The sequence below is a fragment of the Anser cygnoides genome, chromosome 15 (genome assembly GCF_040182565.1).
Source record: "Anser cygnoides isolate HZ-2024a breed goose chromosome 15, Taihu_goose_T2T_genome, whole genome shotgun sequence".
In the NCBI taxonomy this organism is placed as follows: domain Eukaryota; kingdom Metazoa; phylum Chordata; class Aves; order Anseriformes; family Anatidae; genus Anser; species Anser cygnoides.
The window spans coordinates 176,291-192,108 of record NC_089887.1 but is presented as its reverse complement, the minus strand read 5'-3'; the positions used below and the strand labels follow the sequence as shown (position 1 = coordinate 192,108).

The following is a 15,818-nucleotide window of genomic DNA, read 5'->3' as shown; positions in this document are numbered from 1 at the left end:
TAAAAAAAAAAGTTTTCTAGCTGATTCTGAATAACTTTTTTGCTGTTGAATAATTACTGATTTTTTGGTTTAACTGTGCTTGGAATACTCATTAAAATGTTATTTACTTACAGCCAAACAGGACATACTACCTGATGGACCCGAGTGGAAATGCTCATAAATGGTGCAAAAAGATACATGAAGTGTGGCGGCACAGATATCATCAGAATGCTGCAAAATAGTAAAGCTCATCCAAAATTTCCCAGTTTTCCTTCTTGCTGCTAGAACTCAACGTGCAGCCTATCAGAGGAATCTTTCCAACCCATCTATTACCATCTCAAGGGGAAGCATATGTCTGAAATGTTCTGTTTTTTAAAAAAAGAAAAAGGAAAAAAAAAAGGCTAAAACCGAATGGAATTCAGGGTCGCTTTGCTCGCTCTTTGTGCTTCTGTTGAGGCTTCCACATGCGTATCATTGCAGTGAAGATCTTGCTTTTGTGCCCTTCAGCTCAATTTCTGCAGCAGACTAGTGGATAGACCTTGTATTACCAGCTACATTTAAGATGAGTTAAAACCAATCCACACGCACATGCCCCAAGTCATGTACCAGCGTTACATTTTATGGGGCTAGAGTTTTCTGTGACTTTCACATTATCATTTGATCTGTATTTCATCAGGGAGCTTTTATATGCCTCTCCTAAGCACCACCTCTGTTTTCTTTTCCTTTCCTCACAGTCCCTGAGCTTATTGGTGTATGGCATTTGTAGCCAGGTCAGTTGCACCCTTGTGTAATTCTTAATATAGTTCTGGTTGCAGGATTTATGTGGTACTTAAATAATTATGTGAATGAATCAGATGTGTGTCTGGCAGACAGGCTCCAATGATAGAGGTTGTGAGAGTAAAATGCTGAACATGGCACTGAAAATTTTCTTAAATTGAAATGTTGGCTTCTGAAGCATATAAAGTTTTAAACATTCAGTTTAAATTTTAATATGAATGATGTGTGCTTAATCAAGAGACAATAAACTTACCAGCATGCTTTTAACTAATACTAACTAAAAAAAAAATTAGTTAGTATGGAGGAAAAAAACCAACAATGTTACTATTCAAGTAGTAAATAGTTTTTCTCCTTTCCAGGGGATGAGAGTTAGAAGCTTTCTTTGCAGGGTGTGCATGTTTTGTGCATTTTAGTGGGGCCAACCTATTTACCTGGATAGAGAAGAAAGTGTGAAAGCTTTGTACAACTGATTATTTTGTTTGTTTGTTTCTTTGTATAATGAGGTGTACAAATAATCTTATTTTTGGTCTTTGACCAAATATTTCAGAACTTTTAGCAACTCCAAAAAATAAATAAATAAACTAAGCCATTTAAACATTAGATCCATACTGTAATCTGGTTAAAAATTCAACAGAAAATGTTGATACAATGGGGAAAATATATGGTACTTGAGGCATATCTGTAAAATGAAAATATTTTTTCATATCAGTCTCTTTTATCCTTTTCAAATTAATGCTTTTTTTTGTGGTCAAACATTTCTTGCAATGTTACAAAGACTTAACTTTATGTGCTGAAAACAACTTCCCTATTTTCAACATACCTGTGTTCCTGAACCTTGCAGAGAGGCGTGACCTAGGTCTGGACAAAGGCATTTCTTCCTTGTTTTAAAAGTGGTATAAACATCACACCTATTTATTCACCTTCTACACATACCATCTTTTTGTATGTTGAGGTCTCTATGATGTGCTTTTTCATCTATCAAGGAAAGAAATGTTCCGCTGTAATGTTGAAAGAACTAGTGAGCTACTGTTCTAAAAGCAATCTTTAAAAGCAGTGGCTTATCAGGCTGTCTCATAAAATACATGAATATTGATGTTTTTGTTGTTATTGATGTTGTACTGGATGAGGGAGATTTATCATTGCTCTTTAAAAAAAAAAAAAGGCAACAAAAAATAGTATTATGTGGTTGAACTTGATAACAGTTCAGTTCTTCCAGCATTTTTTAGGTTTTATAGGAGAGAATGCAGTTGCCTTTTGTGTAGGAACTATAGTCTTACAGTCTTCTATTAACCCATGCATGACAAAATTAAATCAGTAGCTTACAGTGCATGGTGTTAAGAGAACTAAGGTGTCCTGCAGCTGGCTGAGAAGACAAAAACAGAACACTGTTCCCTTTTCATAAGGAATTTCACCATATAGAAGGTACACTCCTTTTGACTGAGATTTGAATGGCATAGTATTATGCCTTCCATTTGTGCCTGTAAGTAATCCTTTATTAGTTATCTTAAGTAAGATGGTAATTGTGAGTTTGCAGTGGTACCCAGTCACTCTGTAGCTGTCAAATTCCAGCTGTATATTGGGTCTACTTGAGGCAACTGTAAAGCTTTTGGTGGATTTAGTCTTTAGTATAGAGATGTAGACATGTTCCCAACTTCAAACAAATGGAGTCTGGCAGTGATGGAGCTTCATGGTGCTGCTGCTGGTTTTTATAACAAAACTTAGCCTCTTACTTGTTTAAAAAAAAAAAGTTGCAAAAGTTGTTCTGCTAATAGCAAATTCCTTAGCTTCAGTAGGAGCTAATGATCTCCATTGGCTTCTTCACTCTAGCTGACTAGGTGGAAATATAGAAATGCTTAAACGTACATTCTATAACAATTTAACCTGCAGTCATCTTGCCATTAAAAAAAAATAATTTTTTCACATCTTGAAAATCTTATCAGTGTCCTTCATTCCTGCCTACTAAAACCCTTCAGCCAAAGAAATATTAGTAACAGTAAGCTGTAAAAGTCAATCTGTAAGACTGATGCCTGCATTCCAGTATTCCATTTTTCTTTTGACAAGGCTGTCATTAGAATACTGTGAGCCTCTTAGAGGAAACCCTCCCCTCAGAACTTTTGTGTTCCAAATCAAGTATTCCTTAGCCACTGCTTTTTGGGGGAGGGGACCAGAAAATTTCTGGAATTGTTGATTTAAGTATACTTTACCAATTTGACCACTTAAATGCATGTTGGAAGGTGCTGCGTATTACGAAGGGCTGTTTCTTGTTTTAGATAGCAAGGTAGCTTCAAATCTTTGTCTTGAAGATTACTCCTATGGTTCGTGGGAGTTCATAGAATGAAATGTTCAAGGGAGATTCTTCAGAGCTGCAAATAAGCCAGTTGCTTTCACTGCTCTTTATCCAAGGTCTTCCAGAGCTGGTCATTCGAAGACTCTTCTTGACTCCTTGTTACAAACCTACTAAAAAACAAATTTGTTTGGGTTCTGTCCCTTGCATTTTGAATGACTACCAGTCGTTTATAAAGATTCTGGTCAGTAGTGTAATTTCTTTTGATTGGGATTTGAAATTCAGGAAGGTGTTTATTCTGTCTTCTGTTGTGTGGCATTTAAGGCTGAAGTACCACTGCTAAAAAGGATTTTTGAATTACGCTATTCTATTCAGTGTCCTGCACAATCACAGAATGTCGAAAATTACTTTGATAAACTGGAGAGATGGCTTTATTAGGATTGGCCATATAGCCTGTTTTTTAGAAGGATTTATGTTAACAGTCTTGCCTCAGATGTTATGCTGAAACATTGTGAGCAGACTGATACCAGCTATTAGTATCTCATTTGCTAAGTGCTAGATGCTGAATGCATCAAGATATCAGATAGTACTGTGCTCCACTTATTTTTCTCTTGTCTAGCATGATTTAATCATGAAGCATCTGCTATCTATAATTCCAGGAAAAAAATGTAGGTTGAAACAACAATGTGATAATTCTAATCTACTTTCATAGTATGAGATGCTTGATTTAATATCTTTGAAATCATTACATTGTGCTGAAAATCCCCAGGATTCTTTAAAGTTTTTTTTAAATATTGAATTTACAGGTAGGAATGATTTAGTAAAGTCAACATAATTGCTTAATTTGGCCTGTGAACAAAAAAATAAAAAACGATTTCAGCAAGCTGTTGAGGAAATCACTTGTGTGGCATAGTTACCTAAAGATATAGTGTGTGGATTGTGATAACTTTTTCTACTATGGAAATACATGAATAGGTGCGGTATTTATATCTGAAGTTTTGCTGAATGCCTGTAATAATTCACGCAAATATTTTATTAATGAAGGGGAAGTGCTCCTGCAAAGCTTCATGATACAGATTGTGTGTTGGTTGATCAAATGGGTTTACAGACAAGTAATTTTCCATTCCAGGTTGGCATGTTTTCAGTTAAGACACGAGTTCAGGAATTTGTTTCCTCCTTTTTAAAAGTAATACAACTTTTTATTTAGCAAACAATTCAAGAAGTTCTTAAGCACCCAATAAGTTGGTCTGTCTGTTGGTGTGGCAGTGAATGTAATGGTTGCCATTTACGAAGCTTCCTATGACCTTGTACTAACTCTGATTGAATGTGGCATATGTTCTAAATTGTGGCAGAGTTTACGATTACTGTATCTGACAAAAAGAAAAAATAGGAATCAGGAACCATAATCTGTTTTGATAGTTGTATGCTAGCTGTTCTTCAGGTTGGTGGCAGTCAGTTGTGTGTACTATTCTCTACCTGATTTGTAGCTGTAACTGTGATGTACAGATAAAGGAAAAAAAAAACAAACACCCTCCTCCCCCCAGCAATCCCCCCTCCTCCAAGAACTTACTAAAACAGAAGCAAATAATGCAATGATATGATACACACTTTTTTGTATTTTTATTCTTATAAGGTTATTTGCTGGCTTTTGTTGGCCTCTAGTTCAGTCTGTGTTATTTAAATTCTAATATATGAGTTATTTGGATTGAATTCATGTTCGGGGCCATGGTGTTGTATGTATTGATGTACAGCCTTGAATGTGAATAATTATTGTAAACTATATTTTACACCTTTTTTCTGGCTTTATTATATAAATTTTCTATTGGTCGACGATTTAATCATATCTCATAATTTAATAACTGCTTATTCTCCTTCCGACAGATCTCTGTGCTGTAGATGTGTAGCTAGTGACGGGATGATGGATTTCACTTATGCTTGGTAGTCTGTAATAAAGGCATGTAGGGTCCTGGCCGGCCTCCGCCTCCTCCTTCCGCAGCGCCGCGTGGGGGGCGGGCGCCGCTCTCCGCCTGCCGGCCGGGAGCCGCTCGGCCGGGCGAGCCCGCGGCCCTGGCGGCCCGGCGCAGGCGCCGGGCGAGAAGAAGGAGGGGAAAGGCCTCGCGCGGGGCCCTTCCGGTGGGCGGCGCGCCCGCGGACCCGTAGCTGGGGCGGACCCTTCCGGCGGCGGCGGCGGCGAGGATGGCGGCGGAGAACCACTGCGATTTCCCGGGCCCCCCGGCCGGCGGCCCGGGAGGCCCGGGCGGGCCCTGCCGCCGGTGCGGCTCGGCGCCGCCCCCCGGCGCCGTGCCCGGCAAGTGGGTCCGGCTGAACGTGGGAGGCACCTGCTTCCTGACCACTCGGCAGACGCTCTGCAGGGACCCCAAGTCCTTCCTCTTCCGTCTCTGCCAGGCCGACCCCGACCTGGACTCGGACAAGGTGAGCGCGGGCCGCGCCGCTCCCGCCGCAAGGCCCCGCCCCGCGCCGCCGGCCTCCGGCTCCGGGAGCGCTGCGGCGGCCGCGCCGCGCCGGTGCTGCCGGGGCCCGGCGCGCGGCGTCGCCTGCCCGCGGGGAGCGCTGCCGGCGGTGCGGCGAGGCCGAGACGGGGAGCGCGGGGGAGCCGCGGGCTGCGGGAACGGCGAGCGCAAGCTCGGCCGCCGTTGGGGGCGTGAATGAGGGGCAGCGCTGGGCGAGGTCGCGTGCTCGGTGGAAGTTCAGCTTTCGGGGTGAGAGGAGGCTGGGTTCTTGTGAGCTTCTTGGTTCCCGATTAACGCAGCCGCTTCTGTGCGGCCGCCTTACGAACGTGACAAAGAGAGCACCGGATCGTTCGTGCGTTTATTTGAACGGTGACGTTGGCTGACTGTCGTTGGTTTTAGCACTTTCACGGAGCGTTTGCCTGCACGAGTGTCGTTCTGTTTCTGCACCGTCATCACCCTCCGGTTCAATTTCAAGAACCGGACCGAACGACTTCTTTTCATGAATTGTTCTGTTTGTTGTAGAAGAATACTTTATGAAGCTGAAATTCAGTATGTTAAGAAAAAATAACCTTTTTCATTCGGCCATAACGTGCCGCGTTTCAGCAATTCATCAAATAAAAGATTGCATATAGTGTACGGACTGCAAAAGGTGGGTGATATTGAGTATTCGTGCATTCATTCTGACTCAGTAGGGAAAGAGAAGCTACTGATTAACATTTTATTTATGGAATGGCTTGTATAATGGGTATAAAGTATTCATGTAAAGCTCTGGCTCTGAAAGAGATTTGGGAATGTAATGGATGAAAATTGACTTCCAGTACTGGATATTTAGGGAGAAAAAGGGAACAGGTTATGATCCTCAGATATATGACTAACAGATGAAAAGCAAAGACTTGTTATTTTTATATAATTCTTATTTTTTTTTTTCAGTGCTCAGCTGGTAGTGGTTCTCTTCATTTTTTCATACATGACTTCCACAAAGGATGTTTAAGAAAATGTAGAGCAGAGTCTGAACAAGGTTCCAGAGCTAGAGAAAAATATCTTAGTGTGGCATTTGGGAGATCTGTTGTTGCTATCTTTGTTTTGTTTTGAGAGTTTTAGCTTAGACTGACCTGTAAAAACAGATGTAAAAATGTAGGTGGATTGGTCATGAACTGTTTTTTCTTGTGAGGGAATGGGGAAGCTTTTTTCTAAGGTCTCTTAAATAAAAGATAAGGCATACTTAGTAATTAAGGTACTGGTTTCAGTTGATATACTGCAAGAAAAATTGATGTAATCAAGAGGTGCATTTTTAGAATAAATGGTTTAGCCCTATTTAAGCCGTTTGGGTGTCTTTTGCATTAATTGATGAAATCAATCCTCTTTCACAAGCATATAATCAGTGAAGTGTTTATCTTACAAAACTTTAAGGTATTAATCTAAAGATTTTCTTTGTACTGTGCTTACGTGTTTCAGTTACAGCAGCATATTGTAAATTTATGCTAAGGTTATTTAGCTGTTTGGTAGGATATGGAGGCACCTGATGAATTTCTTTGATGTTTCTAGGCTTAAATAGTCCATAGTTGTTAATAGTGTCCGTGATAAATTAAAGCTAGCTACGGTAACAGCTATAGGAAGATATTCTCTGCTTACAGGGAGCACGTCTGTGCATTATTTGAGCTGCTTAGATATTACTATCTTCCAATGTAGAATTCTAATGAAAACAGCTTTTACAAGATGCAAACAAATAGCATTATCCTGTCCCTGTGAGTAGCCTGATTGAACCCACGGTAGAACAGAATTGGAATTGAGCTAAAATGCAAGATGAGAATGTGACATTAAGGTGCTCTTTCCAGTTTGACGTTACTAAAACAGTTTCACGAGGTGGTTGTAAGTGGATCTTATATTTAAGATTGAGTTTTACTTTTTAAAATAAAATTGTGGCTGGTATAGACGTCTTTAATAGATTATTGTGCAAATAAGTAACATGAGGCAGGTAGTAAGGAAAACTACAAATTGTTTTGGAAAATCTGGATTTGGAGAAATTTTTGTTATTCAGAGTTGCATTCTCTGGGTTAATGAACCCAATTGTCTTCAATATGATGTACGTAAAGCAAAAAAAAAGGTGGGGGGGAGGGCAGCAAAGCCTTTCCTGATCAAATATCCACTGTGGTCTTTTCATTCCAGCATCTGTCAGTTTCATGCCCCATTGTCTTGAACATCTGCACTAAAGTCATTGACTTTCACTTCATCCTTTCAGCGCCTGTGTCTGCACTAATAAGCTCTCTTGGATTTTGCAGAAGTGGCCTACCTCGTAGATTACCCATCATAGTGCACTCTTTACGGTACAAAAGATTGCTTAAACTTGTCTTCCAAGGATTCAACTTAGAATCTTCTTTTAGAATCCTTCATGTTCTATAGAAAACAAGTCATAATCGAATCAGTTCCTTGCTTTTCTGTGATTTATAAGATAACAGATATCATAGATGTTATTGCAAGAGAAAAAAAAAGTCCTTCCCAGACATCTCATCAGTTTGTGGGCATACTGTCTTGATACAATAGCTTATCTGTAGATTGTCTCTCTGGTATAGTTGTGAAATATCAAATGTCTTTTAACTGATGAGCACGGATATTTCAATGGAATAGTTGGTGAAACTGTCTTGGACTCTGGTTCTTCTCCTTTGCCATGAATATATAATCTGATAGTAACAGATTTGTTAATTCTCTCATGGTTTAACTTTTTGGAGTCTCAGTGAGCTGTAACCTGATACTAAAATGGAATGTTATTCATATACTAAACTTTATTTACAACAACTGCCATAGTATACAATTTTGTGCTTGTAAAACGGTAGTTCTTGCAAGGTGCAGCTAATAGTTAAAGATAATGCCCTCCTAAAGTTTGGAGGGAGCTGGTCTTTGACCTACGATTCTCTGATTCTGATTCCATTGTGTTTTCTTACTAAAGATCACAAGGGTTTTAAAGACCTAGTTTTAAACTTTAAAATTGTCAGTGTAAGAGGGTGTGAACTTCCGCCTTGAGAAGAGAAGACTGAGAGGGGATCTTATCAATGTTTACAAATATCTTAAGTGTGGGAGACAGAGGGATTTGGCCAACCTCTTCTCAGTGGTTTGTGGGGATAGGACAAGGGGCAATGGTCAAAAAATGGATCACGGGAAGTTCCGCGCCAACATGCAAAAGAACTTCACGGTGAGGGTGACGGAGCACTGGAACAGGCTGCCTAGGGCAGTTGTTGAGTCTCCTTCTCTGGAGATATTCAAGGCCCGTTTGGACACCTATCTGGGCAGCCTGCTCTGGGGAACCTGCTTTGGCAGGGGGATTGGACCTGATGATCTCTTGAGGTCCCTTCCAACCCCTACAATTCTGTGATTCTGTGAACGTGAGCTTGTAGGTAGGCCGGTGGCCACCACACCCATCCCAGACATACTTGACCCGACCTCCAGATGAGGAGGGTGAGGGGGAGCGGAGAGAATCCTGAGGGATGAGCCAGCAGATGCAATAATGAAAACTGTTAGACACATCCCTCTGTTAGAAGGAACTATAAAAAATAATGTAGCCTTAGCAGGTATATCATGATTCCTGTATGGGCAATTTGTCTGAGATGCACTTTGGTAACTTCCTTCAGGAAGTTTTATCTTGTATTGTCAACAGATTACTACTGAATTGTGCTTGTAATTCAAAATGCATTTTGTAGTTCATAGGCATGTTTCGTGTTCTTATGATCGTGCTCCATCAAAGAAGCGTGTAACTCAGCAAAAATGAAGGAGGAGGCATATACATACATACATATATATATATTTATTATAATTAAAGTGAGTTAAGCCAGTTTGTAGAAAGCTCTAATGTTGTCCCAGCTGACAGAAGAGGGGGGAGGGCAGATTGCACATTTAGGTGCAAGACCAAGCAGAAGAACCCAAAATTAAATAACTCATACAACAGTAAATATACATCTTTGAAGAAAAAAGTTCAGTTCACATTCCTTCTTGCTTTGCAAGATTGCCAAATTAGAAGCATTAGAAAATGTAACCGTAAGAAAAGCTTTTCTTGGTTGAGAACAGATCTATAAGCAAAACCAAAAATCAGTAATAGAACTGTTTCTGCCTAAACTGAACAAGTGAAGCGTGTCAGACTCACCCATGTTGACACAGTAAGTTTCATGTTAACTGGATGAGTTTATTAGAAATTAAAATAGAAAACTGAAATAGTTCATGTTATACTTCATAAAAGTTGCATACATAATGATTTTTCTTTACTGTAGTTTGAACACCAACTAGTTTTTATTCTTTTAACTACAGAAATCACAGTATTTCCTTGATTCTTGGTGTTAAAAAGTCTTCAAGAAAAGCAGTATGTTTGCCTTCGAATGACCGGCAGGTGCTAAGGTTGAACAAGGCTTTGCAGCCTGTCTCTTGGTATCAGATAGGCTTCTAGTTGCAACAGAGAGAAGATTAGTTTTGCCGTGGGGTGTGTCAAGGTTAGTGTTAAAAGGAATAATACAGTGACATGTTGATCCTCTGACTTGTAACGTTTGACGGTGTGTTATGACTTTGTATTTAAGACTGTTGAGATTCATTTCAGCAAGTGAGTGAAGTGGTAGTGGTCATACCCGATGTTCATAATAGGAGTTGTTTTCAGGAGCATTTAAATTTTGGTTCACAGGTGAATATGTAAAAAATAGACAAGCAGAGTCTTTCTCACTCTCTCATCCTTGTTTAACTTACTTAACGCTTATGTTGTAAGTTTTACAGCGAGGTATTTCCTGATTTCAGCACCTTCCTGGTTTATCTGGATACCACTTTTTCTTTTATAAACTATTTTATTATTCATTAGTCTTTCCCCTAAGCAAGAAGGTTGCCAACCTTTCTTAATAAGGTTTTTGGCAACAGTACTCATGCTTGATTTTTAAAACCTTTATAAAGTTAAGTGTAATAGTACTGAGACAGACTGTGAAGGAAGGAAGGAATCACTGGATGTTTTAGAAAAAATCAAAATCTTCCTGGCAGCACATCCTTAGCTGTCAGCACTAAATAATCAGTGGAAGAAAAGTATCTTAATTATAGTCATTATTCTAAGATAAACTTTATTTTGCCATAAGATTTCTGGCTAGTTAGGTGGGTGTGTTGTGATATTAGTGTAGTTTTGATTAGTATTGGCAGTCAGCTGTTGTTCAAAGTTTTTAGGTCACACAGTTTGAGAAGATTGTGTTCTGGGTATCAATCTCACGATCTGGAAAATACAGGAGGGTAGGGGAGACAGCTATTTCTAAATCCTGCCTTAGTGCCAAATATTATTCTGTTTCTGTCTATATTACTGCCTTTAGCAGAACTTCCACTTGGTCAGTATACGTAAATGATTTCACTTTTTTAGATATCCACGTTGGAGCGTGGTGTTGAGCCAAGAGCTTGATGGTGAGGATTCTGAGTGTGTCCATTCAGGAAAAGTATTTAAGGAGGTGTCATCAGACTTGTTTTGACCTCAGTGAAGTTACTTAACTGGACATAAACTTCTGACATTTTAACAAGCATATTAATGCAATTCTCGGGGAGAATGTTAGATGGCATTACACAGGTGTATGTGTGTGTTCATACTGGAGTCCTGTACCTGATACAAGTATCCATAATTCATGGTCACTTCAAAAATTGGAGGACTTGGAAAACAGTCACAAGATGAAATATGATATAGGGGAAGGTTATGAAGAGCAGAACTACTTTTTTAGCAGAGAGCTTGAGGAGTAACTTTTCAGTGTATAGGTACATACGTGAAGATAAGCAGTCACATAGTAGAAGCCTTTTCAGTCTAGCAAAGGTATTGTGAGATCCAGCTAATGAAACTTGAAACTGTACATGTCCAGGCTAGAAAGTACGTATTTTTAACAGGGGCAGTAACTAGTTATTGGAATGTCTTGCACAAAATTGTTAGGTTTCACCACTACTGCCTAAAAGGTTTTATTTCACTTTAAGAGGAAATAAATTGAATCCTATATAAGTTTTATATGAAGGTCACGCTAAGTATTGTTAATGGTTCCTTTGAACCTTAGTCTGCTACTCTATAAAGTTTGAAATGGAAATGCCTGAGAATGGAATATACGATCATTTCATTGTTTTGGGCTATATTTTTCAAATTCTTTGAAAATGCATATTTGTTTTGAGTCTCATGTCTTCCTGAATGCTGGGTAGTAGATATACTTCAGGGTTAGTTCTTAAGGAAGAAGGAAAATTATTTGTGAGCTACACTGCCTTTATACTTTGATATATATATATATATATATATAACCACGTAATCAAAAATTTAGCAGCTAGTTATTAGGCTTTCCCTAAAATTCCATACTATTTGTAACTTTATTCTGCTACACAGTTGAGCTAAACATTGACGTGGGAGAGTGGTAAACAAATGCAGCCTTCACTGTACCTCAACAATGTTGGTTTTTAAATGATAAGATAAAGATTAAAGATAAAACATAAAGGAGAGCAGGTGTGGAAAATCTCTAGGAATTCCAAACAAGGAATTCCTTCTCTTTTGTTACAGAGAAGATTGTAATACAAGAACAGAATTGTGTAGAGATACAAACACCTGTGTGGCTAATTAGCAGTTTTGTGTTGGATACACAAACACAACTGTTTGTTTTGAGTATCCTTAAAAAGAATGGCAAAATTTGTATGGAACTCTTATTCAGGCAAAATGTGAGATCATATGATTATACTGAGTGGAGAAGAAACGTGAATTGCAGCTGCTGTTACGGTAAACATTAACGTGTGTTTATGTAGAATATATCTACAGGAAAGAAAACTGATACCTTATTAGAATATTGATATGTCTAGCACTTATAGTATTCATCTGAAAAATCTGGGGAGGTGGGTTCACTCTGCTTGTGACAGTGAAGAGTCGAACTTGCTCAAAGGTTGTAGAAGTATAACTAACTAGTTAGCAAAAGAAGCGGCATAGCTGGGACTATACAGTTTATTAATATTCAAGTTATCAAGCCCAAAGACCAGTTATATCTACACAAACTGTAGCTATGCATTTTAACTGCCTAAATCATATTTGAAGCACACATTATTGTTCTTATCTTACGTTAAAGTAAAACTGTTTCTTTTAGAAAGGGTGTCTAAAATGCCAATTACATAGGAGTACAACGTATTTTCATGTGCATGTGAATGAAGCCAACCCTGACTTAATACTCTGAAGGTGTGGAATGAACTCTTATGACCCATATATTGAGAGTTGTAGGTGGAGCCAATGATTACACAGTCAGCTTTTATTGGATTTATGTTTACATAAATATCCTTAAAGATCTAGTGTAAGCAGCTTTTCTTTGTGATTTTAACATCCAGTGCTCAGTACATGTTGAAGGGATAATCAGGAAGCTCACTCTAAAGGAGGAGTGAGAAGGCATTTTCTACAGGAGGATGCTCAGGATGTCAATTTTATGCCTCTCTTACATCTGCATCTTTTGTATTTTGTTACAGTATTCTTTACTGAATCATTTATGTTTTGTGTCCTGACTTCCTTGAACCAAACTGAGTTGTAAGATCAAAGTCCAAGGAACACATCTTTTTCTTTGGAAGTGCGTTAATGAATGCATGTTTTCCATATCTGTGATCTAAGTAAGAGGGTGGCCAGTTACTCTCAATTGTTTAGTGTATTCATAATTTTGCATGGAATTTATATAATAGAGTGAATCTTACTGACAGAATTTGGATTGCTCACAGAATTTAGCTGGAGTTCTTAAACTTCAACTCTTGATGTTTACAACTTAAAAAAAAAAAAGTGACTGGTATACCATAAATTATAAGACATTGAGGTTCCTTTTTCTTCTTTGTTATTTTTTAAAGATGCATTATTACCTTACAGACTTCGTAAACTGTGGCAATAGTGCAATGGCACTTTATTTGTATATGGTACGTTATATTTGGGATGGTATTTGTATTCATCAGTGTGCAGAGTAAGCATTTTTATACATTCTGTGTGGTAATTTGGTGAGGAAGAAAACTTGATACTGGTGAGGAAAGAAAATTATAAGTGAAAGGAAGATTGAGAGAATGCAAAAAAAAAAAGGTTTGTAGGTGATGAGAGAAAGGTTAAAAATACTTAGAAGACAAAAGTAATTATATCTTATTTATCACAGAGTGGATGTTGTCAGGAAATGTAAAGCATATTTGGTACATGTGCTAATGGTATGCTCTGTTGTACATGCTAGGCTGATGAATTCAGGTAATGCAGGTTGCTGGTGACCTATCATTAGGTGGAAGTTGCAAAAGATGACCGAAGACTTTTTCTTTCTTTAAAGCAGTGTTTCTTTTTATCGGTTTTCAATCGTTCTTTCCAACTTTGCTGTTTTCTGTTCCTGGATTAAATAATGCTCTTCAGTTTGTAATTCATACAGTTGACAGCTAACTTAATTTCTGAGGGTTGTTTCTATGGACTGTTCAGTCATGAAGTGTTTTGGTAATGTAAATGCACATAAATGTGGAACATTAAAAATATACTGTTTCGTGCACTTCATCTGTCAACTGGTTTGGTGCATAGTCTATCTTCTGTGAGACCATGAATTTCAGTCACAGAAGAAATTGTGATTGGACTTCATCAAGCACTGTGTGCTCTGTGTTGGTTAACTGACAGCACATTTTAATATAATAGCAGTATTTTCTTAAACATCTGTATAGTTTTATGTGAAATATAGCATCCCTTCACTTAGTTCTAAAATCATAGTGCTTTCTAGTGTGCAAAGCATTTAGTGTGAAATGATAGAAAGATGTTTGTTTTTATTGTAGTTCAGGCTGTGGTCTAGCTTTCTGCTAGCCCTGGTTAGATAAATGCATTTTTCTAGAAACTAAATCCATGTGCCTAAAAATACATCCGCAATCATTTTCAGTGAGCCATTTTCAGAACCTTAAGAACTGTTAAACAGGGGGAGTTTTCAGGTATTACAGTACAGTCATCAAACCTTTACATATCAGCATGAATTTCCAAATGCTAGGAATTCGGTCAGCAGATTTTTTTCATGTAGAACAAGTATCACATATATATGTGTGTGTGTGTGTATATATATATATATATGAGAATGATTCAAATTTAGCTAGTATTGTTGGTATTTATGGTATTTAATGCTTTTTAGTATTTTCTGTAATCTAATCAAATATTAAAAATAATTATTAAATTTTAAAAAGTACTTGGCATGCTGCTTCAAGTTTCCAGTATATATTTATAGAATATATATAATGAAGCAAAACTTGAGGTACTGAAGTATTACTATTGTCAGCGATCTGCTTGTTAGTAGAAAGGACAGATGTATCTGTTAGACAACTGTGTTATCACTTTTTGCTGTCCAGAGCTCTAAAGAAGAAGATTATGTCAATATTGCATTACTCACACATAGAAGGTGTGCACACGTAGACCCTAAATTGTATAGGAAACAACAATTTTACTCCTTTGTCTTTGTCAAGAATATCAGCAGGAAAATTTCTTGAACTATGTTCTAATCGGTCAACTAAGCATCAGTTATAATTTGATCTTGATTCCTCTTTTCTGCATGAGGTAGGTAGGAACTGCATCTTCAGCATACTTTTTTTTTTTTTAGAAGATGCACATAAAACACTTGCTTGGTACATGGCAGTTCTCAGTACCCTGTGAGTATTTGTACATCTCAGCTAAGACAGAAACAAAAGATTTTAGAACAAAATGTTCAGGTTAAAGAAGAGGTAGGTTTGTTTGCTTTTAATTAAAAACAAAATGGGGGGGTGGGAGTGGAAGCTATATTACAGTGAGATTCAAATACTAGCCTCTTTGTTCTTGTACTTGAGGTTTCCAAACAAAATGGTAGTTCCTGTATTATTTTTAGCCTTAGTTTTCAGTGTTCTCACTTACTGCTTAGACCTTTCATGGTAACAGTGGTCTGATGCTTTAATAATCTTTCGATAAAGAGGGGTGGGAATTGATCAGCGAAAAGGTGTCTAGTACATGATTGTGTTGATTGACCAATCTGATACAATTACAACTACATTGTTGATTTCCATTTAATGTCTTAAATTCGGCTTTAAGTGATGTAGCTGTATATGAGTACCTGCTTGTAATTCATATACCAAGTTGAGTATGAGCTTGCAATTAATTCCTGCTTGGGCATTCAAATCATTGTGCCTTTTTGGCTGTCCTGTTTGTTTGTTTGTTTGTTTTGTTTGTTTCTAATATAGGATGAAACAGGTGCCTATTTAATAGACAGAGACCCGACCTACTTTGGGCCAGTGCTGAACTATCTCAGACATGGGAAACTGGTTATTAACAAGGACCTAGCTGAGGAAGGTAGGATATTACA

The 15,818-nt window shown here is 38.1% G+C and overlaps 2 protein-coding genes across 16 annotated transcripts in view; both read left to right on the top strand.

Moving 5' to 3' along the window:
- The window catches only part of PDPK1 (3-phosphoinositide dependent protein kinase 1), a 29,334-nt gene extending 24,325 nt beyond the window's left edge, over positions 1–5,009 (top strand). For all 4 annotated transcript variants that reach the window (XM_048061809.2, XM_066977661.1, XM_048061798.2 and 1 more), the window contains one exon: positions 114–5,009. In XM_048061809.2, the coding sequence (XP_047917766.1) occupies positions 114–221 (108 nt within the window). In that variant the 3' untranslated portion in view covers positions 222–5,009. The remainder of the gene's footprint in view (positions 1–113) is intronic.
- A 93-nt stretch (positions 5,010–5,102) lies between these two features.
- Positions 5,103–15,818, top strand: part of KCTD5 (potassium channel tetramerization domain containing 5) — a 36,775-nt gene continuing 26,059 nt past the window's right edge. For 2 of the 12 annotated variants that reach the window (XR_010825099.1, XR_010825098.1), the window contains exons 1-2: positions 5,129–5,473; positions 15,697–15,805. Coding sequence is in view for 3 of the 12 variants with exons in the window: in XM_066977662.1 (XP_066833763.1) it covers positions 5,237–5,473; positions 15,697–15,805 (346 nt within the window). In the remaining 9 variants the exon portion in view is untranslated. Of the gene's footprint in view, positions 5,474–5,496; positions 6,161–15,696; positions 15,806–15,818 lie in introns of those variants that run through there. The other 10 variants (XR_010825100.1, XR_010825101.1, XR_010825103.1 and 7 more) reach the window with 10 other exon arrangements.